Source organism: Pogona vitticeps, chromosome 12, assembly GCF_051106095.1.
Source record: "Pogona vitticeps strain Pit_001003342236 chromosome 12, PviZW2.1, whole genome shotgun sequence".
Classification (NCBI taxonomy): Eukaryota; Metazoa; Chordata; class Lepidosauria; order Squamata; family Agamidae; genus Pogona; species Pogona vitticeps.
This window is the reverse complement of record NC_135794.1, coordinates 12,235,555-12,261,717: the sequence shown is the minus strand read 5'-3', so window position 1 is coordinate 12,261,717 and position 26,163 is coordinate 12,235,555. Positions and strand designations below refer to the sequence as shown.

At 54.0% G+C, this 26,163-nt stretch overlaps 1 protein-coding gene across 1 annotated transcript; it reads left to right on the top strand.

Moving 5' to 3' along the window:
• The first annotated feature begins 4,990 nt into the window (after nt 1-4,990).
• On the top strand, nt 4,991-22,489 carry LOC140702427 (maestro heat-like repeat-containing protein family member 2B). Its single transcript, XM_078381062.1, has 21 exons — nt 4,991-5,146; nt 5,388-5,526; nt 6,100-6,140; nt 7,284-7,538; nt 9,053-9,160; nt 9,578-9,697; nt 10,056-10,181; nt 10,911-11,063; nt 11,823-11,849; nt 13,901-14,026; nt 14,332-14,427; nt 15,338-15,439; nt 16,497-16,620; nt 17,962-18,071; nt 18,534-18,686; nt 19,314-19,468; nt 19,750-19,912; nt 20,128-20,318; nt 20,612-20,749; nt 21,840-21,951; nt 22,289-22,489. The coding sequence occupies exons 1-21, from the start codon at nt 5,066-5,068 to the stop codon at nt 22,487-22,489; spliced, it is 2,721 nt and encodes a 906-aa protein (XP_078237188.1). The 5' UTR covers nt 4,991-5,065.
• Nucleotides 22,490-26,163: the final 3,674 nt, after the last annotated feature.

Here is a 26,163-nt window from a genome sequence, read left to right as displayed (position 1 = left end):
ATACATATATGTATGCGTGCTTTTTTACTCTTTCAGCAATGGGGGTGGGGGGGTACCGGACGATAGGAAACGGATGAGGGCAAGCCTGGGGAACAGATTTGTTTTGGTGCTTACTAGTAATATTTAGTCAGTGGTGTAAGACAAAAGATAGTTTAGTTAAAATATTGGCTTTGGGGGACAGGGTTGGGTTTGGTCGCTGTCGGCCGGAAGGATTGTGCACGCTGGGCCATTTGACCAGCACTTCTAGCCAGGGTCGGATCATGGAATCAATCCAGAGTTTAGGAAAGTTAGTATCTTTTTCTGAAGATGATGGTTCTGAGAAACCCCCAGCCGCCCTTGTTACCAGCCTGGCTGGATGGGAGATTCTGGCCACGGACAGCCAAAACATTCCTGACCTCTGGATTCATTGGTTCCCCGAAAGCCCGTCCCCTATTTCAAGTTTGCAAGGGGATAAAGAAGGGAGTAATGATGCCTCAACCTGATCTGCTTGTTTAGGGAGCTCCGGAGGAACGCAGCAAGAGAGCCAGCGACCTCCTTCTGTCTTTGGCCAAAGGCCACTTCCATGAGGTCATGGGATACCTCCAGAACATCTTAAAGGAGGTGGACACGCCGCCCCACCCCATGCTGCTGAAGACCCTGGAGAACTTCAGCTCTCGCTACGGTCTGCACCTCTCGAGTTTTTCTTCCATGGTTGTGGGTTTTGATGTCCTCCTTTCCCAGATGGCTTGCGGGGAGGGGGATTGGGGGAGGACTAGTGAACTGAAGAAGCTGGACCAAAGGTGCCAAATTCATGAGACCTCCATTAAAATTAGAAGTGGGAAGGGACCCCCTTTTCCCCAACTGCACAATGTCCGACTAATTGCAGGAAAGCCCACCCTTTCCCCAGTGTTCCTTGTTTGTTCTTGAATCCCTGGTAGAGGGTGGTGTCTTTTCTGCCGGATCCCCTCGCCTTGCTGTTTTCCCTGCTTCTACCTTGGGTCTCAAAAAAGACTCGCCCAAGCTTGCCCCGGAGTGATGTTGACACTGAGCTGTAGCAGAAAGCGGCTACAGCGTGATCCTCCTCCTCCTCAGAATGCCCGTTGCCTTCCCTCGAAGGAGTGTTTGGGTTGTGCCTCTTAAGCTTCCTGCTGGGCTTCACTACCCTGTTTGATTTCTTCCCCATCACATCTTGATGGAAATGAATGAGTAGATCATGGTGTGGGTCTTTTTCTCCTTTTGCAGCTCTCCGAACCGTCCCCTACATCATTACCAGCTTCCTTTACCTTCAGGTCATCCTCATCCTTGACCTGGGAAGCCGAGAGAAGGTGGCCATCTGTTCTGGTGAGTGGGAAAGCGGATCTCTTCCTCGGGAGTTGGCCTAAGAGTCCTCCCCATTCCTATCCGTCTGACGGCCTTTCTAGACGGAGCCCCTCTTCTCCTTAAAGTACAGACTTCTGTGCTGAGGTCATTGGCATATTCCCCACCATCCCATCTTCCCGTCTTCTTCCCGTCTTGCGTTTCCCGGTGACTTTCCTGAGACTTGCTCCAGCTTTTGAAGAGACAAACGGCTTTCTTCAAGGGCAGAGAAATGGATTGTTCAGTTTAACCCCAAGTGTTAGAAGGGGAGGAGACCAAAAGCAACACATGAGGTGCAAGGGGCAAGTAGAGCAGGTCGAGCGAGGCTTCTGCAAAAGAAAGCCAAGCGGGTTTGGGAAAGGAGCAATGGGGAAGGATCCGGTCCATTTCCCCTAAGGGTCAAACCCTGTCCGCCTGCTAGAAGCTCCATGTCTCTGACCCCAGGGAAGGTCCTCAGGGGTCAGGCTTTTACCTTCGTCCTCTTCTTTCACAGCTGTGGAGAAAATGTGTGTCTCCGTCGCCCACTATTATAAGAACTGGAGGCTGTGCCACTACCCTCGGGAGGCGGAGTCCAGCTTTTGCCGTCCCCTCCTGTCCATCTACCAGCGGCTGAGTGGATACTGGCAGCAGGAGGAGGACAGAAATGTAAGCAAACTCATTTTTATTTCAATTTGGGTGAGTTCCCGGTTGTATCAGGTAGAAGGAGTCGTGCCAGCCTGGGAGAGGGGCGTCTTTTTTCGTTCTCGCTGCTCCCTGCACAGGAAGAGGCTCGTGTCTCTGACACGAAAGGGCTTCCCTTGCCTTGGCTCTGGTCAGGAAGGGCCAAGGAAGGGGGAGCAGCGCCTTCCCTCTGACTCAAAGCCAATCGGGAGGGAAGGCGAGACGTAGTGCCCTCACTCGGAATAGTTGCTGGGGAAGGAGCTGCAATGCAAAGATTGCTCTTCCATTGGGCGGAGGGGGGGCAACCTTGATTCTCCCCTCCCAGTGATGCCTTGCAAAAAAAGAATGAAAAAGATACACAGCCCCTCTTTTGCTCCTGTGTTGGTCATCGTCAAGCGTCCGGATGATGGGCTGCTTTGCCCGGTGACTGCACAGCTGGGAAGAATCCTGTCTGTCCAGAGTGCCGGGATTTTATGGTCAGCATTGGTTTCACCTCTGACGAAGGCCAGCCAAGCTTGTCCTGGCTTGGGATGAGATTCCTTCTCCTCTGGGGATGGATCTGTTTCCCTGCATTGACTGATGGACCGAACCCTAAGGAGGTTCTTTGCATTTCTCTCTCTTGCAGGTGAGCGAGGCGGCTTTGAAGGCTCGGTGGCCAATGTTGGCCGTTCTCGTTCGGTACCAGCCACAGCAGGATGAAATTCTAAGGAAGTTCCCGGATGTCATCAAGGAGAGCAGGATGGTGAATGCTCCCCTCATGGCCAAAGTAAATGGATAGTTATGGGGGAGGCGGGAATACATTCTTTGGAGACGGGCACGCTCAGGAGGATGATGGCAGAGAGGTGCTCACCAGGGTCTCCCTGCTTGGGCTTGTCCTGGATCACCAAAGCCAGGCCATCCCTTAAGCTGCCAGAGGCAGCCCTACAGAGGAGAGTGGAGACGCCAGGAATTTTTTTTGGGGGGTGAGGGGGCAGTGAAACGGCTCCAGACCTAGGAAGACGTTTACAGGCCCTGAGCGCCAAGGGTTGCGCACGGGGCACCGTAAAGAGCACCACTGTTGCTGGGTGGGAGAGTCAAAAGATGGTAGTCCAACCCCCCCCCCCCCCCGAAAGCCTTTCTGAGCTCTGGGAGAATAGGAAGGGACCCCTCGCAGGCTTCTCTGGGGCCTTGACCACTGTCCTGTCCAGGAAGCGGTCCTGCTGCTCTTCAGCCCGGGGGGCTCAATTTGCATGGCTGAGAAAAGGCACACCACCAAACAGACACTGACTTCTCTCTCCCCCCCCCCCCCCTATGTTTTCTTTTTAGGGACTTTATCTGTTTCTGGAACACTCCGTGGACTGTCATCCCCCAAACCTCAAGAAGGTCTTCTGGACTCTTGAGAAGTCCACGTTCAGCAAGGTAAGTCAGAGAAGGCTCTGATGGCGATCCCTCCCACGCAAAACGGAAGCCCCCGTTGGTTGCTCTCCACGTGCCCGGGGGGTGCGCTAGAAAGAAATCAGAAGAGTGGCACCACTAGGCGACACTGCTCAGAATCCTCCAGCTGACACAGGGATGCGGAACAGTCTTCACCCCATCCCAGAGCAGCCTGAAAATCATCCCACTCCCCAAGAGCTTTGCTGCTCTCCCTTCTGGTGATCTGGAGATCTCTCCAGCCTCTTTCACGTCATGGAGAGGAAGGGTGGATCCCATCGCCACAAGGAGAACGTCATGAGCTGAGATGAAGACGAGGGCCTAGAGACGTGGGTGCAAGGCAGAAAGGTCTCTCTGGCTTTCCAAGCCAGGAGTAAAAGGAAAGTCTTGCAACCCGACACAGACAAAGGGTGAGGCCCAAACATTGAGGGGATTCAGAGAAAACCATGCAGTCCGGATGGAAAGTGGTTTCCATGCCCAACCAAAAAGAAATTTACTTTTTTTGGACTATAGTAAAAAAGACCATTCTGGCTGTGTGATGTTAGCTCTATAATCCACAAGAAAGAGGAGGAGGAGGAGGAGGGAGGGAGGAAGGGAGGAAAAAGAAAAGCATACCAAAAGAAAAAAAATAATTGTCCAAACTCTGGCAATAACGAATCCCTGCCGGGGCCCCAGTGAAATTGCCAGGGAGTCCAAACAGGAGCCACAGCCGGGAAACATCTGCACAAACTGAGTCTGCTCAACAGGGAGAGTAAAGGCCGAGAGAAGGAGGTTCCAGTCCTCAGAAACGTTCCCTGGCAGGAAGCAGGCTCTGGTCTTGCAGAAGGAATGGCCACCGGGACCAGGAGCTCTCCTCCCAAGGCGCTTTTAGGGGCTTCCGGATCCCGCCTCAGATGGGGTTTCTTCAGCACGGGAGGCAGACTCGGAGAGGCAACCGACGAGATGACTTTCCTCCCTTTTTTTGCCAGGCGAGGGAAGCGACCCTGTTCTTCCTGAAGGAGCTCCTGAGCTCCCCGAAGGTCGAGGGATGTCTGGAATGGGAGATGGTCACCTACCTCTTCCGTCAGGTCGCCGTTCGTACCAGTCAAGGGGTAAGTCAGCGCGAAAGAGCCCCGAGAGATCCTTCCTCTGGCAGGGACGAGGCGACTCGGGGACCCCTTCCAAGCCCATCGGGAGGCCTCTCTGGGCCTGCCTGTCTCGTGACCGCCTGCCTCCTGCCATTCCAAAAGACGTTTCCCAAGCTCTGGGTCTAGTAGGCGTCCCATCATCCCTCCATCATCAAGAGTGCACTGGTTGGAAACGTTGTGCAGGGGTGGGTGTGCAGTCGAGCCCCTCTTGGAATCGGCTGGGTGGGGAAGAGGCCCTCCCATCTGTGTGTGTGTGTGTGTGTTTGTGTGTCCGAGTCCCTCCTTTTCGTTCCAGCCTTCGCTGGGTTGCACCTTGGCACAGGGGCACCTCCTCCAGGTGCTGCCACCACCGTCTGGATCAACCGCTTCCGAGGTGCACAAGCTTTGTGCTTGTGTCACTCCCCGTGGGTGAAGGGGCGCTTTTTGGGAGGGGGGACCTTTTCTTTGGAGACGGTTCTGGTTTCCTGACCTTGCTGTTTCTGTGGTTCTTGTGTGTCTGTGTACGGCAGGTCAGAGACAGTGCCAGAGGCCTGATGCCAAGGGAAGCCGATGTCCAGGACTTGTCCATCGAGGTCCTGGAGCACGTCAACACTTCGGCCACCGGGATGTTTAAAGTGAGTGTCTTGGGTGGATTTGCCCTTCAGAAGACCGGAGGAGTTTCAACCCTCTTCCTACTCGGGGTGAGGTCAGGCGGGGAGAGAGCTGGCATTTTAGCCTGGGGGGCGCTTTATTTCCCAGCAGTCCTACGACACTCGGGGAAGAGAACGCCAGCCTGGCCCCAATCTGTGATGCCGAGCTACTCCAGACCGAGGCTGGGCTCTGATTCTCTGACGGTCCCCTCTCTCCTCTTGGCAGGCTCTGTGGCCGAAGCTGTTATCCTTCTTGCTTCCTCCGGAATACACGCCAGCACTGACCCCGCTCTGCAGATGCCTGAAGGAGTTGGCCGTCCTTCGGCCGGAAGGATCCGTCCTCTTCCTGGGATCCTGCAGAGGAGGTCAGTTGGTCAGTGGGTTGGTTGGGTACCAAAGGCAGTCCCCTGGGCTTGAACGGTGCATGGCTGGGTGGGATTGGCACTCACCTCTCTTCCCATGGGAAGGAATGGATCCCTCTCTCCTTTGGAGAGGTCATGCCTCGCTGAAGAGGTCTCGGGTGGGTGGGGAGCCTTCCAGGGGCCAATGTCAGACATATGTCCCAGGAAAACCCAGGCCAGAGCACCCCCAGAGGGGCCAGAGATCAATGTGATAAGATGCAAGGCAGGGCCTCTGGGCTTGCAGGAGACTCGCCGTTCCTTGAGCCCGGAGGGAAGGGGAATCCTCCTATTTCTCAGTGAAAGCTCGGGCCAAGGGGAGTCCGGGGCGCTCCAGAAAGGAGCAGGCCCACCTCCGCCCCCCCCCCAGACCTCCATGTCCTTTTGTGGCTTTCCGAAGGAGCCCGGTCCGTTGCTGGAAGGATCCTAGTGACTAGACCTGGGAAGGAGATGAGGAACAGCGGGAAACCTTTCCATGATTCCAGGGGTTGCATCACTAACATCCTCCCCCCCCCTCGACCCCTGTTCTTCTCCTTTTAGTAAAGCTCCCAAGTCCGCAAGAAGTCTTCGGACGGCTTCTGGTGAGCAATGCTTAGAAAAAGCATCTACGTTTTTGTCTTGGGGGGTGGGTGGGAGGAGAGTATGGAGGTGAAAGGTCCTCTCAGTTCCTTGACCTCCCATTTCCCAGAGTGTGTGGTGGCTTCTCGGTGCAGGAATTCCAAAAGAGAGGTATTGCAGAAACCTCTTCGGCCCAGTACGCTGGCTGGGGAGCTGAGTGGGAGACCCTTCTGGCCATCCTGTAGCAAAGTGCTCCCCCTCCCCCCCCTTTGAATGGAGATGTCGTTGCCTTCTTCGTTGCAGAAAATTAGTAAAAAGAGGGCTAACGAGAAATGTAGGAAGAAAGGATCTCCCTGAAGGATCGGAAAGTTCCTTCAGCTGCAATATTGTTAGCTGGCTTCATGACAACCCAGGGAGAGGCAAAATGCAGCCCTCAGCCCTGCTGGGGCCAACCAGCTCCCCCGCTTGTGTCAAAAACTGAAAACGCAACAACCGAAGGGGCCACGAGAGGGAACTAGAGAAGACGTCCCGGTCTTGTTCTGGTCTCTCAGTGAGGAAACCACCCACTTTGCTTTTTTGGGGGGCAGTTTTCTGTGGGATGGTGTCATCTAGTGGAAGGGCTCTCCCATCCAAATCCAGCGGAGAGACCCAGAATCCTAAGGAAAGCATAAGTTAGGATAGTGCCTGAGTAAGGCTAGGCACTACTCTGGGCGGTTTATGTTAAAAAAAATAATTAAGGACAATAAATAGAACATTATCTAAAAGCAACGCATCTCATATAAAGCAAGGAAATCAAAACCATCCGTACCTCAGCTCATAAATCAGACTAACCAGGCGATGGCACGAAGGGTGGCCTCGTTGCCACCAGAGCCTGACGAGAGGATGCCCTCCGAGGCTTCGGGGAGCAGCCTTGCTTTGAGCATCCTCTTCAAGGCCGGGATGTTGCCCAGCGCAGGACAGACACACCCCGGATAGGAAATGGACCGAGCAGAGAAGGCGCCAACGGGTCCCTGGGACCCCCCTCCTCTCGGGAGGGCGATTGCCTGCCTATTTCCAGCAGAGGAACTGCTCCTGAATCTGAGCCGCTGGCAGTTAGAGATGGACGGGTGAGTCCTGGCTTCTCCTTCGGGGGCCCTCCTTTCTCATGTCTCCTCTCCTGCCTACAGGTATTGTCCTCCTCCGGGAGCCAAAGAGGCTTCTGGGCCCTCCAGCTTCTGCACGCCCTGCGAGCTGACATCCACGAGGCCATCGTTCATCTGTGGGCGCAGCAAATCCCAGCGCTTTGGGGGTATTGCCAGGCAGGTAGGTCGCCCGATGGGTGCCTGACAGGAGGATTCATGGTGAAATGCTTTCCCGCCCCCCCGGCCCGTCTCAAAATCTTAAAAGTGCTGCGCTTCACTTTGCAAGCTCTCAGAGGAATAGCGCTGTCTTCCAGAAGGCCCCTTGATCTTGCTTCCATTTTTCTAAAGTTCCTGACATTCGTTTTATCCGTTCACCTGATTTTGGATTTTTTCCTGGACGAATTCAGGAGCACCTAGCAATCCAAAAATAGGTTTGCCTTTTCAGACCTTTTGCCCCAGTTCTGAAGTGCTTCCCTAGACAGCCCCCCCCCACCTCCCAGGGACGTACACGAAGCAGGTGGACCTCTATATAGGTTCTGGCAGGCATGGGGGCTGGCTTAAAGTCTCTGAGCAGTTTTCAAATTCATAAAGGAAACAGTAAGGAAATAGTTACGTTACTTTTGTAACATACATTCATTTTCTATTTGTATTTTTACATGGATTCTATTAACATGTCAGAGAACTTTAGTCATTTTGGTGATGTCGAAACATTGTAATGCTCTCTCTCTCTATATATATTGAATCTATATGTAAAGATCACGATGTTTACTAATAGGGTACACACAAAAACAGGGCACAGACAATAAAAACAGGACTGATTTTCCTACCATTTGGTACTTGAAAGACTGTGAAAAATGTCTGCACCTTGTGCATGACACACCTATAGTGTGAAAGTCATGTGTTCCAAGTGATGATGTTGACCATCCTCGGCTAGTTTGAGGGATAGTAAGGAAATGTTATTCTTGTGAAATAGCACCACAATTGGTAAACAGCATTACTTTTGCCTCCTGTTTTCACATGTAGCCAATTATATTTAGAGATGCCTTTCAAAATCCTGCCTGGGGGTCTCTAAGAGGGAGGTTTTTGCCTATTTTTAAGAGTACGTTAGTAGGACGTTCCTCTTTAAACAGTGAGGGATGACCAACAGATTCCATTTCAAGAAGTCATGGCTCAAGTACTACTCTTGAAAAATACGGTCCCAAACTCTACATCACACCCACACCCACCCACCCACACCCGTCCCAATTGAGTTGGTACAACGATGTCCTCTTTTCCTTCCAGAAGGCACCAGAAGAAGCCAACCTGAGTGGCAGCAGAAGCTTCTGCAGGTGAGGTTCTGCTCTTCTTCGACCAGGAACTGGCTGGAGGGAGAAGAGGGATCTCTTCGACAGACCAGGCTGGGGGCGGGGGGGGGGTCTCCTGGACTCTGGTCCATTAGCCTGAGGGCAAAAAGGAAGAGCCTGTGAAGTCAGATGCCCTGGGCAGCAAATGGGAAGAAGGACAGACAGGTGTAGACAACGTAGGACACAGCGGAGAACCGTCCTCCCCCAGTGTTTGACTCGGAGACCAAGCTGGTCCATTTTGGCTCTCCGGTTTGGCAGCCTATTGGCTTTAGACTAGGTGAAGAGAGTGCTTAGCCCCTTTTCCCCTCAGCTCCTGTTGGAAGTCATAGTCTCCATTTCTTTAAGAAGTGATTTTCCAAGGACATTTTTAAGGCATTTGGGCAGGGGAAAGGGCAGGAGTGGAGTCTTAGGAGCAGACGTCGAGGCCCTCGTGAACCAAATGTCTGGATTCATTCATGCTCTCCTCCTTAGTTCCTGAGGAGGTCCCTGAAGACTATGGAGGACGACAGGTGGACCAAGAACCTGATCTTAGCCCTGGAAGATCAGATGGGCAGCTATGCGGACGGGTCCCTTGAAAAGGTTCGTTCCCCCGTTTCTCGTAAAAACTGCAGTCCTGTGGCCCCTCAGCTTCTCCCCCGAGCGTGGAAAGCTGCTGCAACCTGGGGGAGACCTCAGTCCCTCTCAGCCAACATTCGTCCAAAGCAGCTGCTGCAGAACATAGTGGCGGAAATCCTGTTGCTTCGCCTAGGAAGTCGCCCTGGTGGAGGCCCCTTGAATGGGCGGGGGTGGGATGGGTCAACGCCTCCCTCAGGATTCTGTTGCTTCAGTGGGCCTTCTTGAGGGCCACTTTCCACACCAAGCAACCGGATTTCGGCCGGAGTTGTCCAGCCTCTGCTGGACGGCCTCCAGTGAAGGACCGCCGACCCAAAGATCTAGACAGGTGTCCGATTGTTCGACTGAAACCTCCCCCCCGGTCTACCCCTCCTTCTCTTTCAGAGCGTCCTCTATCAAGTCCTGGGCTTGTCACTGGCCTGCTGCGCGGACCGCACGTACGTCCTGCACTGGCTGGAGCGTTTGATTGAGAGCGCCAATTATTTGGAAGCAGCCGAGAAAGAGGTGAGTCTCTAGCGAGTCAGGGCAGCCTTCAGAGTTCTGTACCCACCTGGCATCTCTTTTGTCCTTTGGGGGGTGGGGACGGTGGCGGCTTCTTAATAGATGGACGCCGTGCTCTTCAACCAAGAAGGTTTTTCTACCTCTCTTAAGTTGAAACCCTCCACAACATTGCAAGGGAGTGAAGAGCACCTGGCTGTGCTAGGATGCCACAGAGTCAGGAACATGATGGTGTGCTAGGGGTGGTCTTCCCTCCCTTCCACACAGGGAGATCTAATCCAGTTTCAGTCATTTCTCACATCAGCATCCCTTCTCCAATCTTTCTCTCTCTCTCGGTCCCCTCTCCCCCCACCCCCCCTTACAGAAAGTTGCCGAAATCCTTTCCTTTGCTGCGCTGGACCATTTAGATCTGACCCTGGCCACCTTGGATGACTGCAGAGCTGGCCTGGATCTCAAGATGGGGCTGTCTGCCCTCCTCACCCACCATAAGGTAAGCCAGCGGCCGGGGCCAGCAGGTCAATGCCAACTCTCAAATAAGCCACCCTGGATTCAACAGGATCTAAAACTGGAGCCTGAGCCTCCTCTGATGCCAGCCATTCATCTTCACATTCCATAGGATCGCTGGCTGCAGAATGAGGAGGTTTGCTCAACTGATGGGATTTACCTAAGTGTTGACATACGACTCAGCAGTGCATTCCGTGGCTGAATTCCTGTTGGGCAGCTCCACCTGCACCTGGGGATGACATCATCATCATTGGTGGCAAATCCCTGCTCATTATGAGCCCATTGCTGCTGCTTGATGGCAATTTCAGGGTGCAGAACCCCAAAATTGCCAAGAGAAGCCTGTCACCAAGCGGCATCTTCTGCAGTCGATTTGTGCACAGAATCATTGTGCCTGCGGAGCTGCTCAACAGGATTTCAGCCCCTGGGCTTCTGCAGATGAGACAGGTGGAGTGCTGGATTGTTTCCAACACCCAAAAAGTGAAGTTAAGCATACAATCCTGAAGCACTTTTAATGGGGGAAAGTCAGTCCGCCTTCCCCTACTCACCCCCAGATCACAGGACATAAGTAATTTGATAAAACCAAATCAATCCTGCTGCCATGGCGTTCAAAGAAGGGACAGAAGAGGGAAACGGGCAGAGAGAGACAGACAGACAAACAGATGATAAGGTAGCAGCTGCCACCTTGCCAAAACACCCCTTTCTGTTGCCTACTTAGGATTACAAGACTGGCAGGCGAGGGCACCTCCTTAAGACCCTGATCCTGGCCTATGGCCGGGTTGCCATCCGGGCCCCCAAAGAGCTCCTGTTGAAGAGTGGGGAGGCAGAGATCCTGAAAAAAGTCCTCGACCTTTACAGGATGAGCTTCCAGGTAAGAAGTAGAAGGGGGTCGGAGGGTTGGATTCTGGTGAAATGGGGCACGGAGGGAGCAGGTCGCTGTGGGGAGGGGTGGGAATGGAAGAGAGGGAGTTCACTGTACTCCAGAAACCAGCCAAAGCGACCTGCCCTAAAATTCAGGTGCCACATTGCAGCTTGTGTGTCTCAGGGTGCTGCCATTAGCCTTTTCTTGCCTCACTGAGAACTGAAGCAGATGAGACGCTTAGCTCCTATTCAGAAGTGGTGCTCCTCAAGTGGTAAAAGATGTCTGGTTGCCATAGTAGCTGACTTCCCTCACCTTCATCCCCTGCATTTTGTAGGTTTTGTTTCATGAGTGGCCACTTTCAGTGCTCATCTTGGATTGTCTAGGCATCTGGCTCTGAGGAAATCTCTTTCTGGGAGCCAAAACAAAGAGAAAGAAAGAATGAGAGAGAGAGAGAGAGAGAGAATTGATCTCTCTCTTAAATGCCTGTCTCAATCCCGAAATCTCACTTCCCTCCTTCCTAGCAAGGAAGAGGTGACATCTGCCAAGAAGCATTCAGTTTTGGGCTTTTTCCATTCAGAACCATTCAAGAAAAATCCAGACCATTGAGGGGGAAACCCCTCTGATGATTCTGCGCCATTTGCATAGCAAAGCCGTTTATCCCCTGGCCCAAGGCCTGTGTCCTTAACATTTTAAACAATAAATTTAAAAAAGGCCAGCTGCCTTTCTAGGCTTGTGCAAAGAGGTCAGTTTCTCCATTTTATTTTTCAGGTCCTGGGAGTCAAAATTGAGAGCCAGGTAAGCTGTCGCAGATCTGAGGGTGTGATCGGGCACCTCCGTGTCCGAATTTTTCCCCTTGAAGTGGAAGCAGGATGGAGGGCCCCTGCTAGGGCCCCTATTCATATGTGGCATTTCCCCCTGTGGAATCTCTTGTCCTACTATGATGATGATGATCAACTCCTCCCCCCACTTGAGGAATCTTAGAGAGATGCCGTCAGACGGCATGAACCGGGGGGGGGAGGGCTTGCTGTTGTTGTTGCCCTGTCCAGTCGCTTCTGGATGGCAGCCCTCGTGCCGCTTCCAGAGGGTGGGAGACGTTCACACCAAGCTCACCCTGGAATCCTGGAATCCTGGAGTTGGGAGGCCATCGAGTCCAACCCTCTGCTCGAGGCAGGAATCCGAATCCAAGCAGATCCGACCGAGGGTTGTCCAGTTGGCTCTTGAAGGCCTCCAGGGTTGACTCCCGCTCGCGAGTTCCCAGGGCCAGGCCGCGATCTGAGCCCCGTTCCAAACTCAACTGGCTATAGCATGCTGGCTCTCAGAAGGCGGCAGGGCTGCGAAAGGATCCTCACACGATCAACCCTTTGAGGAGGCTTCTTTCTTGAGGTGGAGGGACCCGAGAGAAATCAGCTTGATAGGCCGACAGAATTCCTTAAAAGGGGTTCCTTCCCACCCCCGTGGAATTCGTGTCTGCTCACTGCAATTTCTGTGGCTGGTGGTTTCGCAGAGTTTTGAACGAAATCCTTCCTGACTTTGGGCGAGGCTCTTTGAACCACATCCTTCTCTCGGGTTTGATCTTTTCTGAGAGAGACTCGCCATCGTTCGAGGCGAATCTGGTGGGGAGGCAAGAGGAAGCCTTCTCAGGGGCTGCCCCCAGGTTCATGATCTCCCTGCTGAGGGAAGTTAAACAAGCAGATTGTAGACATACATTTGGTACCAGTACCAAAGGAGGAGGATGATGACCATTGGGTTCTTTTAGGCAAGACAGGACACCCACCTGAAGCTGCTCTTCTGCGAGAGCGTCGCCAGCATCTGCAAAGCCATCTCTGAAGCCCAGGACGGGAACTTCCAGCTGGGCTGCAAAAAAGAGCTCTTGGAGGCTTTGTTGGTAAGCAACGTGGGGGGGGGGTGGGACACCCGAAGGGTCCGGTGGGGTTCCCAGAAAGCCCAGAAGAGGGAGGGGGCGTCTCTTCAGACCCGGGGGGGGTCTTCCTCATGGCACAAAGGAGACTTTTGGAAGCTCCGCCAGGGAGACCCTTCTTGGAGGGCTTCCACCACGAGAGCCCCACCCGCTCTTTGGGGAGGGGTCTCCTTGGGAGCAAAGCGTCCAGCCGGCAGCTCTGCTCAGAACGGTTGTTGCCCCAACACCTCGGGGAATGGCTGTCCGTGGAAAAGACGGGACTCCCCCTCAGGAAAGCACCTTCAACCCCCTTCTGGGCGATTTTAGAAAGCATTTTGGTCGTATCCTCTGTTGAGTGGATGAAACCCTCATCTCTCCTCCCCCTCCTTCTTGTTTCTCCTTCTTCTTTGCTCCTTCCACCACCACCACCACCACCACCACCACCACCACGGGGGTCTTCAGGCCTTTCTTGGGACGGAGCGCCTCGAAAACCTGAGAAGCTCCCTTCTCCCAGCAACCATCTCGGCCTTAGTCTCCCTGAGGTAAGTTATCGATAGGCAACGGAGAGGCCAGCTGGGCTAGGGAGGCCTCCCTCAGGCAGCAACTGGTGTGGGGCGGGGGCGGCTCTTCGATGTGACAGGGGGGCTCCCCTGTCAGTGCGTTTGGTTGACGGGCACGAGACAGGCCGGGAAGTGAGGCTGCCAGCTGGCTTCAAGGCCACAGGGTTTCCCTCCAGAGACACAGTCCTCCAAAGCTGCTGTCCTTGCCCTGCCCACTCACCAATGATTATACAGAGGCAGAGGCAGTCTGATTTCTTGTCACGATGCTATCACATGTAGATCAGAACGAGAAAGAGCCAGCCTGAGATTTGGGCTGCCTTTCTGCCTGGGACCTTTGTAAACCTCTGTCTGGATTCTCAATCTACCTTCCTTCTGCTAGCCACCTCAAGCCGTGCCTGCCAGTGGAAGCTCTCCGGGAAATGCTGGACGGAGTCATCAAGAGTCTCTTTCTCCTCCCTCCCCTGGAGCGTCTTAAAAGGATAGCATATGATGAACAGGATGCGTCCAACATCGAGGTATGTCAGGCAGGTTTTCTTCTAGGTCTTCCTTTTTAACCTCTGATGGGAGCTTTCCTGAAACATCCTATTGCATAGGAGGATGCAATATAGAAGAGGATAGAAGGCTGAAACATCGCTTTGCTTTTTTTTTTTTTTTAACCGCATGGGCCTCTTAAACATCCTAATGTCATTGTGCGGTCAATGTGTGTTTGTTTCCACTCTTTGCTGGGCCTCGCTTTGCCCACCCCCTGGTTTATGAGGAGCCCATGGCGTAAGGGGAACGGTGTAGCTCTCGGGCCTCACTCCCTGGGTTGTCCTTTCAGCTCATGTACACCAGATCCGTTGAGGCCAGGGGGAAACTCTTCGAGGTCCTCGTTACAGAAGAGCCAACCTCAGAGAGGATTGATGTCATGTTCCAGGTAAGCATAAACCCAAAAGGAAATCCCCTGGATTGGCATTTACATTCAGTATTGCAGAAACTTTGCCAACTTCATGGTCAAACTATAAATTGAGGATAATCTGTAATTACCATATTGTCCGAATTGTCCCCATCAGATCATTTCAGCATTTATATAGGATCAAACTAGATCTGACACGCAGTTGTCCAACTTTCTCTGGAGGGCCTCCAGTGTCGGAGCGCTCGGCCAGCTCCTTGGTTCCATCGTTCGACAGGAATCTGGTTTCCTGTCCCTTGAGTCCATCATCCCCTTACGTGCTGATGCGCTTTGGCATGACTGAGAACCCCTCCTGCCCCTCCTGGGTGTGACCACCTCTCGGCCTTCTTTCCTCGAGGTTAACCATGCCCAGTTTCTTCCGTCTTTCCTCACAGGGCTTGGTTTTCGGTCCCCGGATCACCCTCGTGGCCCTCCTCTCCACCTGTCCCAGCCAGTCTGCATCGCCCAGACTGATCTCTCAGACACGAAAGCTTTCCTCAAGAGCGAAGTGATGTTGCCTCTTAGAACGGCCGAGCCGGAAGGGAGGCCTAAGCCTGGGCCCTCCTCGAGGAGGCCGAGTGGGGAATCGAACTCCCCACCTCTGACTTCCACAGCCAGAGCCCTGAACCCCTGAGCTCTCCGGGAGTGCTCGAAGGAGGGATGATCCACAGCATGTAGATCGAGGGGGGGCGGAGCCTTCCCTCTCTCTCACCGTTTCCCCATTTCACCCACCGGGCCATGAATGACCAGCTGTGTTTGGCAGCCAGATGGGCTACGTGGCTCCCATCCGGCTGAGGGATATCTCAAGGAAAAGCAGGATATGTTTGTAAAATGGAAAAGGTTTGCCCCTCAGAGAGGTCTCATAAACGGGTCTGTGTTCTTGCTTGGCCTCCAGCTGATCGAGCCCTGGTTCCTGGAGTGTGAGGGGAGCCGAGAGAGGGCCCTGCAGGCCAGCTTCCAGGTTCTGGCTCCCTTCCAGGCCAGCTTTCGTCTTCCGGTGAGTCCTCCTCCTCTTCCTCCCGCCTCCTCCTCCTCCTCTTGCTGGCCGACCAGAAGACCCTGTGGGAAGAGTCCCGATATTCAGGAAGGCTCCCCGGAAAGAGGCAAAACTCTCCCTCTCCTTGGTGTCTTTGGACTTGGGCTCCATGACTTTAGACCAGCCTTTCCCAGCCCGGGGGCTTCTCTAGAGTAAGGATTTCATCTTCTCCTGCGTGGGCTCGGCCATCGGATCAGATGGGACAAGCATGAGAGAACTCAGCTTGAGTGTGTCTATAGAAGGGAATGCCTTTCTTTCGATGGGTAGAGGCCATTTCTGCTCTGCTGATGTGATGATATGCACGTCCATCTGGTTCCCTTCCATCCGACGCCCATCAGGCTTCATGCCTTTGGTCTTGGGGTGGGGTGGGTGTGCATTTTCGGAGTGAAGGAAATCATTGATGGTGTCCAAGAAACGAGCAATGAATGGTTTCCTTCTCAATCAGCACCAAAGAGCAGAAGTGACTTTGCAGAACAGACGTCTCAGAGGAGACGAGAGTCTGGCGACCGCCCTGGGTCTCCACTAGGACTGTCTTCTCCTCGATTGACACTCACTCCCCTCCCGGTAGCACCTCCCACAGCAGGGGCTGTAGAGCCAGGTGGGCTCACCTTGGACCCGGGCTGGCTGTGGCTTTCCTCCCCGCTTCTCTTCCCACCTATGCCAGCCTGATGTGTCCCAAGCCTGGACAAGAAGGCGGCCCCAAGGGCTGTGGGCAGGCCTGATCCAGAGCTCCTCTCCCCTCTGGGACGATGCAGACGAGCTTGCTCGGTTTGGGGACTGGCCTTCCAAAGGCAAGGAGGGTTCCCTTGGAAGTTGGCTTTCACAAACACAGGAAGGCCACCTCCTTCGCCTCTTGGCAAGATGAACATGCGATTCGCGTCAATGACCAGGCTCTCTGTAAGGTCTGTTTCAGGCCTCTGAGAATCCCTTCTGCTGCAGATCTTAGAGGAGAGGTCGGTTCTGCCAATCCTCAGGCCTTCCAAGGCCATTTCAATCGGTTTTGTTCTTTTCTTGGTAGGACGGAGAGAATTTCAAAGGCTACGGTTTCGCGGTAGCCTTCCTAGCCCCTTACATCCTGGAGAACTCCATCGCATGCCGGCAGTGGGCAGCCAAGTGCATAAGCTGCCTGATTCATATTCAAGGTGAGAATGTGGGTGGGGGAGATGGGATCAAGGGCTTCAAGGCCAATCAATGGGTGCCTTCACTCTGTGACCGCTAGCGTTCTTGGAGTGACTCTGTCTGGAGGTGAACCTGGATGGATGTAGGACCCCGGGAAACCTCTTTCCAGCTGAGATGGACCCCACCTACAAACGGACAAGGGGATTATCCTCAGGGGAGGCAGAAGGTGCTCCTTCAAGGCGTCAGATCCCAAGGGTGAAAAACGCTGCCCCTTCGAGGTGGCTTCATCCCCAAGCCTGCAAATCAGGGCTTAGAAAATGACGAGGATGACCTTCAAACAATTTGGTTTAGCCATGAGATGACACCAAGAATCCCAGGTTGACCCATGTTAGTTTTAACAATGAGGGACCCTGTGGGTGTGAATTCCACTTTGAGCCCTTTTTGGTTCTTTCCAGTGACGTTTTATGTGTCACCAATTCATGACTTTAGGAGTCCAAAACCAAAGGAAAGAGAGAGGTGGCCGGACAAGGCAGGGAAGCAGTGGCGGACAGTGGGAAGGGAAGGGGCAGGCTGGGGTGGGGTGAAATGGAGTAGGAAGTTGGTTAAATCGGGCAAAATCAGTGGATTCCGAAAACTTTGGGTCCTCCAGTTTAGACGACCCCGAACCAACCCGAACTAGCAAGTCAGCGATTTTTTTCCCCTGGTCTGCTTCTCTGTTTGTTCCTTTCTTTAGTCAACATTCCCTTCCCAGATTTGTGACCCTGACTTTCAGTTAATATTGTGGCCCACATTTTGGGCCCGTTTTGTCATACATTCTTTAACGATTTCATCTTGCGTTTTGAATTCTAGTAGATAACGATACCACATTTTAATCCGTTTTTCCCTTACATTCAGAAATATCTTATGCGGTTTTCCTTACAAAAACCGACTGCGTTATCGCTTGTACATCTTGAGTCTCTTTGTGTTTTTGCCCACCAATCAAGTATTGTGCCTTGTTCTTCTAGTTCTTCCCTTACTCTCACACTTAAGGCCACTTTTAACAAATCTCTAAATCTCAATAGAGTTTCTTTTTCCCCATTAATGTGGGTTGTGTGAATGCTTCTGTGGGTGAGACCCATTCAGGAACTTTCTGGTCCTTTTCTTCCCGGATCTTGGTCCATACCCAGTTTAAAGCTTTCCTTATCAGATGGTTCTTCAATGGTTTATCGTCTTTTGCTTTTTGATACCCTAGGAAGGTCGTGCCATCCTAGATTTAAATCATGTCCTTCTGGTTTCTATCTTCTGTCAGTTTCTAAAGCAATCCATTTCTTTATTTAAACGAGAGCACAGGCTTTATAACATGATTCACCCTCTTTTCTTTCCAGGCGGATCGAGAATCACGGAGGCGGAAGAAAAAGAGGTGACGTCTGCCCTCTGTGATCTCCAGGCAGAAGTCCCCACCGATCTGTCTGGGGCTTGGGCCAGACTGGCTAAGGTGATTCCCTTGATCGGGTGGGAATCTCCCGAGCGCCTGGGTCACATCCACCTCCCAAACCGGTTGGAGTCCTGTTTTCTCAGCGAGCCGAGTCAATGGCCAGGCTCATTGGCAGTGCCTTCATCTCTGAGATGAGGTCCCTTGGTATGAAATCCGGATGGCCTGAGCCGTCCTGTGTCCTCGCGGAGAGGCTCCAGTCCTTGTCCAACTCCAAGCCCACATTGGGGCCTTTCCGGTTCTCCTGGGGAACCTGCTGGAGTCCACGGGGAAGTGCCAAGGCCGCCTTGTTTTGGAAGAAAGAGCAAGATGCAGAGAATTCCTGCAATCCCTGGGCAAAATCCTTGGGCAGGACTCTTTGGAAAAGCATAGAGCTGCCCATCCTTGGTCTGGCAGGAAATCTCACTGGGGAAGGAGAAGGTCTGAGCTATAGAAAAAGCCTGTCCTTTCTTCTTTTTTTGGCAGGTGGTCAGCATCCATCTCGCGAAGGATCAGCTGTTGGACTTCACCGAAGCCATCCTGGAAGACCTCGTGTCAGGGATCCCCAGCTGTGCCAGGGCTGCTGGCTACTGGTTGCTCGCCAACCTCCAAAACCATGGGGAGGCCATGAAGAGCAAGGTAGCCATTTGCCAGGAACCCTCCTTTTCTCCAGGCAGGAGATGCAGAAGTCAGAAAGAGATCTCCACCGGCATCTTTTCAGCTTTGCCCAAAGGATGCTGAACCTCCTTTTGTAAACTTCTGCCATTCTGCAGAATCCAAAATTTCTCAGCCAGCAGAGCCATGGCCACCTCGGGTGGGGGATTCTGGGTGCTGTAGTCCAAAAAAGGACCTTTTCGTCTCCTATTCATCCCCGTAGTTTTCTCTAGGTTGGGCCTTCATCTGGACAAAGGGGTCTTGGGACGACCTTTCTGGCCACGTCCAGACGTGGGCCCAGCTCTATAAACCACGTGGGCTGTCACCTCAACCCGGGGGGGGGCAGAGGCAAGGGGGTGCCGCTGTGGTCGTGTGCTCACTGGAGGCCCCAATAGATGGGCTTCCGTTCCAAGTCACTTCAGCCAAGCTAAGACTTGCTCAAACGAGAACGGTGTCCTTTCAGGGGGGGAAGAGTAATCTTGTCCTTCTGATTGCTAAATAGACTAAGAAAGAAATAAAACCATTCTTCACTTTTTCTAGAGGGGTGGGGTATAAATCGAATAATAAATAAATAAAAATCTGAGCCAGGGATCCCCGTCTTGCTCCTTCCAGGTGCCCGAGCTCCTCGATACTTTCTGCAGCCGCCTGCCGATCGTCACTCAGGGAGGCATGGAGGAGGTCCTGCTGGAGGCGGTCTGCATCATGGCCCGCTCCCACCTGGACACAGTCTTGGGCCACCTCCTCCGCCGAAGCCTCCCCTTGGACAGGTGGGTGCTGGAGGGAAAAGACGGCTTTCCGTCCTTGGGGGAAGAGGCTTCTTTCTTCTCGGTCAGGCCCCGGTCCCTTAACTGGGGCGCTGAGATCGAAAGGACGGATGCAGTCCTGGTGGGAGACTCCACGCAAAGTTTCTCCTTGCCCTGTGAGAAATTGGTTTCTCACTGCCGGGCGTTGCCGACCCACCAGGGGCTTCTTGCGCCCAAGCTGCTGGTTCTGAAGGCCAAGTCCAGGCTCAGGCCGTCTCTGCAACTCCCACCTTCTCTCCTTATAGCGAGACTGGCAAGCTGTGGAGGTCTTTCGATCGAGACCCATCCCTGGCTGTGCGAGTCCTGGCCAAGCTGATGTCATGTGTGAACCATCCCTCCATCCTCGGATCAACAACCAGCTCTAGCATTGATGAAAGCGGGGACTATGCGGAGGAAGAACCGCTCAAAGTACGCTCCAAGGGACACGGGATGGCCCATCCTTTGAGACCACGTTGGGAAAACCGTCTCGGCTGTTCTGCTCTGAGAGCCGCTGAAATGGGTGGCTCCAAGGAGTCCAGAACCCTTGCCTTGGGGAGGAGGGGAGGATCTGAGACCCCCAGTAACACATGGTCTCTCTTCTCCCCCCCCACCCCTTGTTCCCTTTCTCTTCCTCCCCTCTGCAGGCCACCTGTGCGATCTATGAGGTCCTCTCAGGACTGCCCTCTGAGGTGGATCTCCAGAAGGTGTTCCCGGAGCTCCTGTTCACCCTCCTGTGGCAGGTCAGCCAAACCCTGGGGCAGAAGATGCCCCCGTGTGAGGGTCGCCGCAGGCTGTTCCTGAGGGAGCAGCACCTGACACCCGGGAACCCTTGCAGGTAACGTCCCCTCCCTTGGGCAGGCTTGGGAGCCCTGCAAGCCTGAGGGGAGGGTTTTTGGGAGGGCCGGAGGCGGTCTTTCTGCATGGGGGAAGCGTGCCCACGTCTTACGTGCAGCAAGGAATGGCCCCATCCCACGAACCTCTGCCTGGGTCCCCTTCTGGGCCGAAGGCGGCATCCTCTCCCGGCCGCGTGGAGGTCTTTGCCAGCCCTGCTCCTGGAATTTCCCTGCTGCTGCTTCTTCTTCGGAGGGGGCGATTCTGAGGCCCTCTCTGGGTCCTTTCCTTCTGCAGCCTCTCTGTGGACACCCTGAAGGCTCTGGTCGTGAAGGGGACACCAACTGCATCCCAGGAGGAGATCAAGACGGCAGACTTCTGGGCCTTACTCGGGGATCCTCGGACCCACCCTGAGGGCCTTTGCCAGTTGACCAAGTAAGTGACTTATGAATAGCCGAAGGAGAGGAAAGGGCTCTGGGGCTGGTGAGATTCTGGGAGGTGGAGCCCAGGAGACACAGGCTTTCTTTCCCTGCGATGGCTGGTCATCCAGGTGGCTGTAGATGGCCTCCAGCCTGGATCATCGGCCACAGTGGATCATGAGAAGGAATGGAGGGAGAGTGGGGTTGCTCCACGTCTGGCGTAGGGGGTTCCCAAGAAGCATCCCTAGTCCCCTGTGGGAAACGGAGTCCTGCCATTTCCCCTCCTGCTCCCCTGATGAAAGAAAGGCAGGGGTGGTGGCACCCCCAGAAGCTCATCCCATCCAAGGTGCTTCCCACCTCCCCTCCTTCTCCCTCTGTTGGGAAATCGAAACCTGGAAGGAAGGAGGGAGGGAGGGAGGGAGGGAGAAGGGAAGGGAAGGGAAGGGAAGGGAAGGGAAGGGAAGGGAAGGGAAGGGAAGGAAGGAAGGAAGGAAGGAAGGAAGGAAGGAAGGAAGGAAGGAAGGAAGGAAGGAAGGAAGGAAGGAAGGAAGGAAGGAAGGAAGGAAGGAAGGAAGAGAAGGAAAGAAGGAAGGAAGGAAGGAAAGAAGGAAGAAGGAAAGGGAAGGAAATGAATGGAAGCAAGCAAGCAAGCTAGTTCTTTGTCCATTGGCTTTCAGCTTCTACTCCTCTTTTTCATTCTGTTGGTACTTGTGCTCAGGTGAGAGGTGTAGCGAGGAGGAAGCACGAGTTTAATTGAAGTCAATAGATTTTGCGTTCCTTTGGGTTCTCCAGGTCTGCTCACGCTCTGGCTCATAAATATGGAGGGTTACAGTTCTTCATCTCCTGCTGTTCAGCTCTACTGGTCTCCCTGCCTCTATGTCTGCCAAAATCCGTTTTCTCCCTCCCATTCTTGCACTTGTGGGGCGCTTTTCATGCACACATCCGGCCACCCTTCCTGCATTCCAGGGCGACCTGCACCCACAACTCCTCCCACGGAGGGCAACCTCTCCCTGCCTGAAGTCCAATTGGCCCGGCTCCTTCCCTGGGCAGCAGTTGTGGAAGCTGGTCTTCTCCTTGACGGTTCCCTTGTTCATCCTCTCTCCCAGGTGCTTGCTGGAGAACGGCTTGCTGAAAGACCAGGTCATCCAGGACGTCCTCCCCTGGATGGATGCCAGCTCAGAAAAGCTGCGGCTCGCAGGAACCGCTCTCTTCACAGAGGTGAGAGCCAGGGGTTGGGGCACTGGGGGGGTGATCTGGGGCTGTTTTCTGGTTCTGTACTTGCCCACGGAGCTAAGCAGATCCTTGTGGAAGGCAGAGGTCTCCTCCCTCAGCTGAGAACATTGGACTTGCCCTAGATGAAACGGGCAAGAAATATATGGCACCGCATGGAACGAGGAGGAAGAAACTGTCCTTTCTTGCACACACAAATGAGGCCAGATTTATGTCCCTCTTTGAAACTCCGAGTCCCTTGATTCTGGCAGGGTCAGAAGGCTGAGCTCTGGAGGTCGAAGGGTCCAGGGGCGCAGGGCGTAACGAATGTCTCGAACTCTTGCAGGTGATTCAGGAGCCCAGCTTTACCCGATGGGCCGCACTCAGGGCCTTCGTTCCGACCCTGATCCGGAACATGGAAGATCAGAACGCCGGGATCCGCCGCATGGCCCTGCGCAGCCTTGGCCGCCTTCTCCTGGTGGCACCGGACCAGGTCAGCCCTTCCCCCCCTGGAGCGGCCCTTGTTTCAAAAGGCGTGGGCTGGTAATGGGTTCAAGACATGCCTTCGCCATTCCCTCCTTGCTATGGAAAAAAGCAGGGACCAATCCAGAGATGCCAGAGGGGTCTTGGCCCAAAAAAGAGAGGAAGAAAATCCACATTCAGGGCACTTTGGAGAAGAAAGGGGTTCGGTGCCCTTTCCTGGATTCCAGTCCACCTCGGTGGATCCACGGAGGGCCAAAGGCCAATCTCAGGTGGACCCAGTGGTGGTCCAGCCTTCCAAGGGTTGGTGGTCGTGGGAACCTCCGGCACCAAGTCAGGTCAACCATGACCTCTTCCCCCCCCCCATCCTCTCTTTACTAAAAAGCTGAAGCCTGTCCGGCTCTCCATTCCTGCCGAGTAGAGAGACGGGCACTTCGTAGTCCTATTCCCGGGGAGACGAGGACGAAGCGCGGCCCCAGAGGTGCCACCGAGGGTCCCTCGCTCCCTTAGAACCCGCCCAGTCCACTCACCGGGTTCTGCGCGGCGCCCACGCCCGTCTTCAGCGACACGGTGCCAATCCCCAAAGCAGACAAGGCAGCCGGCCCTTTCCTCAGACACCTCTTCTGATCAGAATGATCTTCCTCGCCTGGATTCCTCATCGCCTTCCTTGTCCTTTCAACCCACCCGTTTTGGGACTACCTTCTGGGAGAGCAGAAAGCGAGCTTTTTTTCGGAAGGGAAGCCCCTGGGAGGTGCGGGTCGCCCGCTAGGGAAGAAGGCCTGGGCTCCGACCCGCCACCTCCTCTGGCCAGCGGGCTCTGGGGAAGGACGAGGGGCTGAGAGAGGGTCCTGGTCTTGTCTCCTCCTTCCAGGTGAAAGGACTGAAGAAGGACCTTCTCATCCTTCTCTTCAACCACCTCCGGGACAGCGCGGCGGTTGACGAAGCTCTGGAGGCACTGGCACTCGTTGTGCCGTGCCTGAGGATGGGGAAAGTGGCCTTCCTCTTCCGCGATCTCTGCTGGAGGGCCAGCAAGTACCTCTCTGAGGTAAGTGGATGCCCGTCCCCCCCTCCAAGGACCCACCCCCCTTTCCCTCCCTGACTCAGGAGAGCCGAGATCTCCCCTTCCCAGGCGTGGCTGATGTTCTAGCTTTGCCCACTGTCCGCCCAGAGACGGTTTCTGAGCTGATGATCCTCACCACAAGAGAGGCTTCTCTGGTCACGGGTGGGAAACAAGATCCTCGGTAGATCCCGCCGAGAAGAGGCCGAGAACCAGTCTCGAGTGTCAGATCTTCTGTTATTTTCAAACAGACTTCGACAAACTCGGCTGCTCTCCTCCCTCCACGCCTGCTCCTCGGCCATCGAGGGATCCTAATCCTACGGTCCCACGAGGGCCCGTGTCAGGATGACTGAGGGAATTCTGAGGGGCTTGAAGTATCTGTCGGAGACAGAGACCATCACCCAGAGCCCAAGTTCCATCCCAGGGATCTCCAGGGAGGGCTAGGCCAGAAATCTGGAGACTGGCCAGCCATGCCATCAGCGGACGAGGGCCTTCCCCCTCCAGATACCCACCGCTTTACAAGCCCTGCTCAGGAGAGGGTTTGCCTGTCCACGTTGACAAAAGGGCTGCCAGTCTGAACTGACCCACGTGGGTGGAGTGGTCCCCTGTGATGGCACCAGGGGAGCCTGCCTCCTCTTCCTCCTCCTCCTCCTCTTCCCAGGCCCTTGGAAACTTCATAATATCTCTTCCACCCCGTGAGGGAAGAACTCAGCTTTCAGGGCGACCCATCCCCTTAGCCAGGGCCTCCACTAAGAGGGGAGAAACCTTCACCTGCTCCTAAGGAGCCTCCCAGGGATGCCGGTCGCCCTAGGTTTCCACTAGGAAAAGGCAAGCCCTTTTTTGGTGAGCGCCGCAAGCGAGTGAGCGAGGCGCCGAGAAGGGGAGGTCTGTCCAGGCAGATTCCGGGGCCTTCCTCCTCTTCGCCAAAACGTCGCGGTGCCTTTTGGATCTCTTGCCAAAGAGTGGCTTTGCTGTCCATGAAAGTGAAGCCTTGTCTTTCCCCGGTTTTAGGAGGACGATGCTATCCGTGCTGCAGCGTTCCATCTCTTCGGTGCCTTGGCCACCCGGGCCAAGCAGGGGTACAAGACCTTCTTTGCCAATCTAGTGAAAGAGAACTTGGCACTCTTGCTCATCTATCAGGGCGACCCAAACCCCAACATCTCAGAGGTAGGACTGGAGCTTTAAGGCATTGGTTACATATGTATAGTTCTCTGTTTTCCTGCAAAATGTATTTTTAAAGTAGATGTTACATAGGATGTTGAGAATGTTCAAGGTGTTTTCCCTTCTTAAGACAAAATGACTTCTGATCTAAGTCCCCAACCCTATTTCGAACGTCCCGTCCGTGGCCCAGGGAGACCTGGTTTGAGACAGCTTCCGAGTGCCAGCAACCTCCCCGAAAAGGATGCTGGGGGTTTTCTCTAAGCAACAGTCCCAGGATCCCACGGGACCCGATGACCCCTTGGCTGGGCCTCCGTCCTCCCCTCTGCTCAACTGCAGAATGCTCAGGCAGCCTTTCTTCGGCGATTGGTTCTGCTCCTTGCACAGGAGACGATGGCGCCTGGGGATGTCCCCATGGAGCTCAGGGAAATAGAGAAACCCACAGTGTGGGAATTGGGGCACCAAGCGAGCAGAGCATGGAAACATGGCTGTTTTGGACTGGATTGTAGGGGAGTAAGGGAGAGAGGGGGGTCTAGAAGCTGTCATACCAAAAAAAAGGGGGGCAGTGGTTGATGTTGCATCTCTTCCTCCCGTAAAGAAGCTTTTCCACACTCTGAAATAGATCTGAGCCGGATGGCTGAGATTTCTGTTCTAATCCGAGGGCTGAGTTTCAGGAAGAAAGTCTCAGCCGCTTTGGTCCAGGACACCTGGAAGGCCCTCTCTTCGAGGGGGGTCCCTGCTGCACATCCGACCTTGTCGGAAGGCTGGGCTGGTGGGTGCGGGAGACGAGGCTTCTCCCGGACCAGCACCTCAAGGAAAGGAGGCCCATCCGGGAAGTCACGCTGCCTCCAGCCTGGTCAGATGTCCAGGGGTCAGCCGAGGCGATATGGTCTGAAAAGGCTTTTCCTCCTTAAGAACCCACTTTGTATCAAGAGGTCTTTTCAAATACATCAGTTGGACAAAGATGGCTTCAAACAGACTTTTCTAAAATATGACTCGATGTGATCTTGGGGTAGATAAAGATGAGCCGCACTCAAGCTGGGCTGATTTTGGAGGAAAACTTGTAAATCTACCTGCTGGCATTATGGATGCTTTATGTGTGTATGGTGCATGCCTTATCTTCGTATGATGCGTACATCCGAAATTTGAAAGTCCATTCTCTGTCTTTTCCTCTCCTTTTTTAGGCATGCAAAATGGCCTTTTTGCAGTGTCTGCCCTTTGTGACCAGAAGACACCTTCAGCAGCTGCACCAGACCACCAAGAGCGGCAACATAAACGCTCTCTGCCAACAGCTAGTGAGCAAGAGAGAAGGGGGTGGGGGGAAGAGAGGCTTTTGGACCGGGAGTGAGAAGGCGGGGGAGGGACAGGGAGTTGAATTAACCAAGCCTAAGTAGACTGTCATTGCTAGCTAATGTATTGGCCACATCTTTCCAAAAGGTTCCAAGGGGGCTTTTATAATTATTAAAAAACAACAACAACAAAGTTGAAATCTAATCATAAAGGGTTGCAGTGTTTGAAAAGCATGA

What these genes read in the sequence shown, in the direction of transcription:
- LOC140702427 (XM_078381062.1), top strand. Translation starts at nt 5,066, where the DNA reads ATGCCAAGGGAAGCCGATGTCCAGGACTTGTCCATCGAGGTCCTGGAG. An exon ending in GGATTGATGTCATGTTCCAG is followed by an intron (nt 14,428 to 15,337) that starts GTAAGCATAAAC and finishes CTTGGCCTCCAG; the next exon opens with CTGATCGAGCCCTGGTTCCT. An exon ending in GGCCTTTGCCAGTTGACCAA is followed by an intron (nt 20,750 to 21,839) that starts GTAAGTGACTTA and finishes CCTCTCTCCCAG; the next exon opens with GTGCTTGCTGGAGAACGGCT.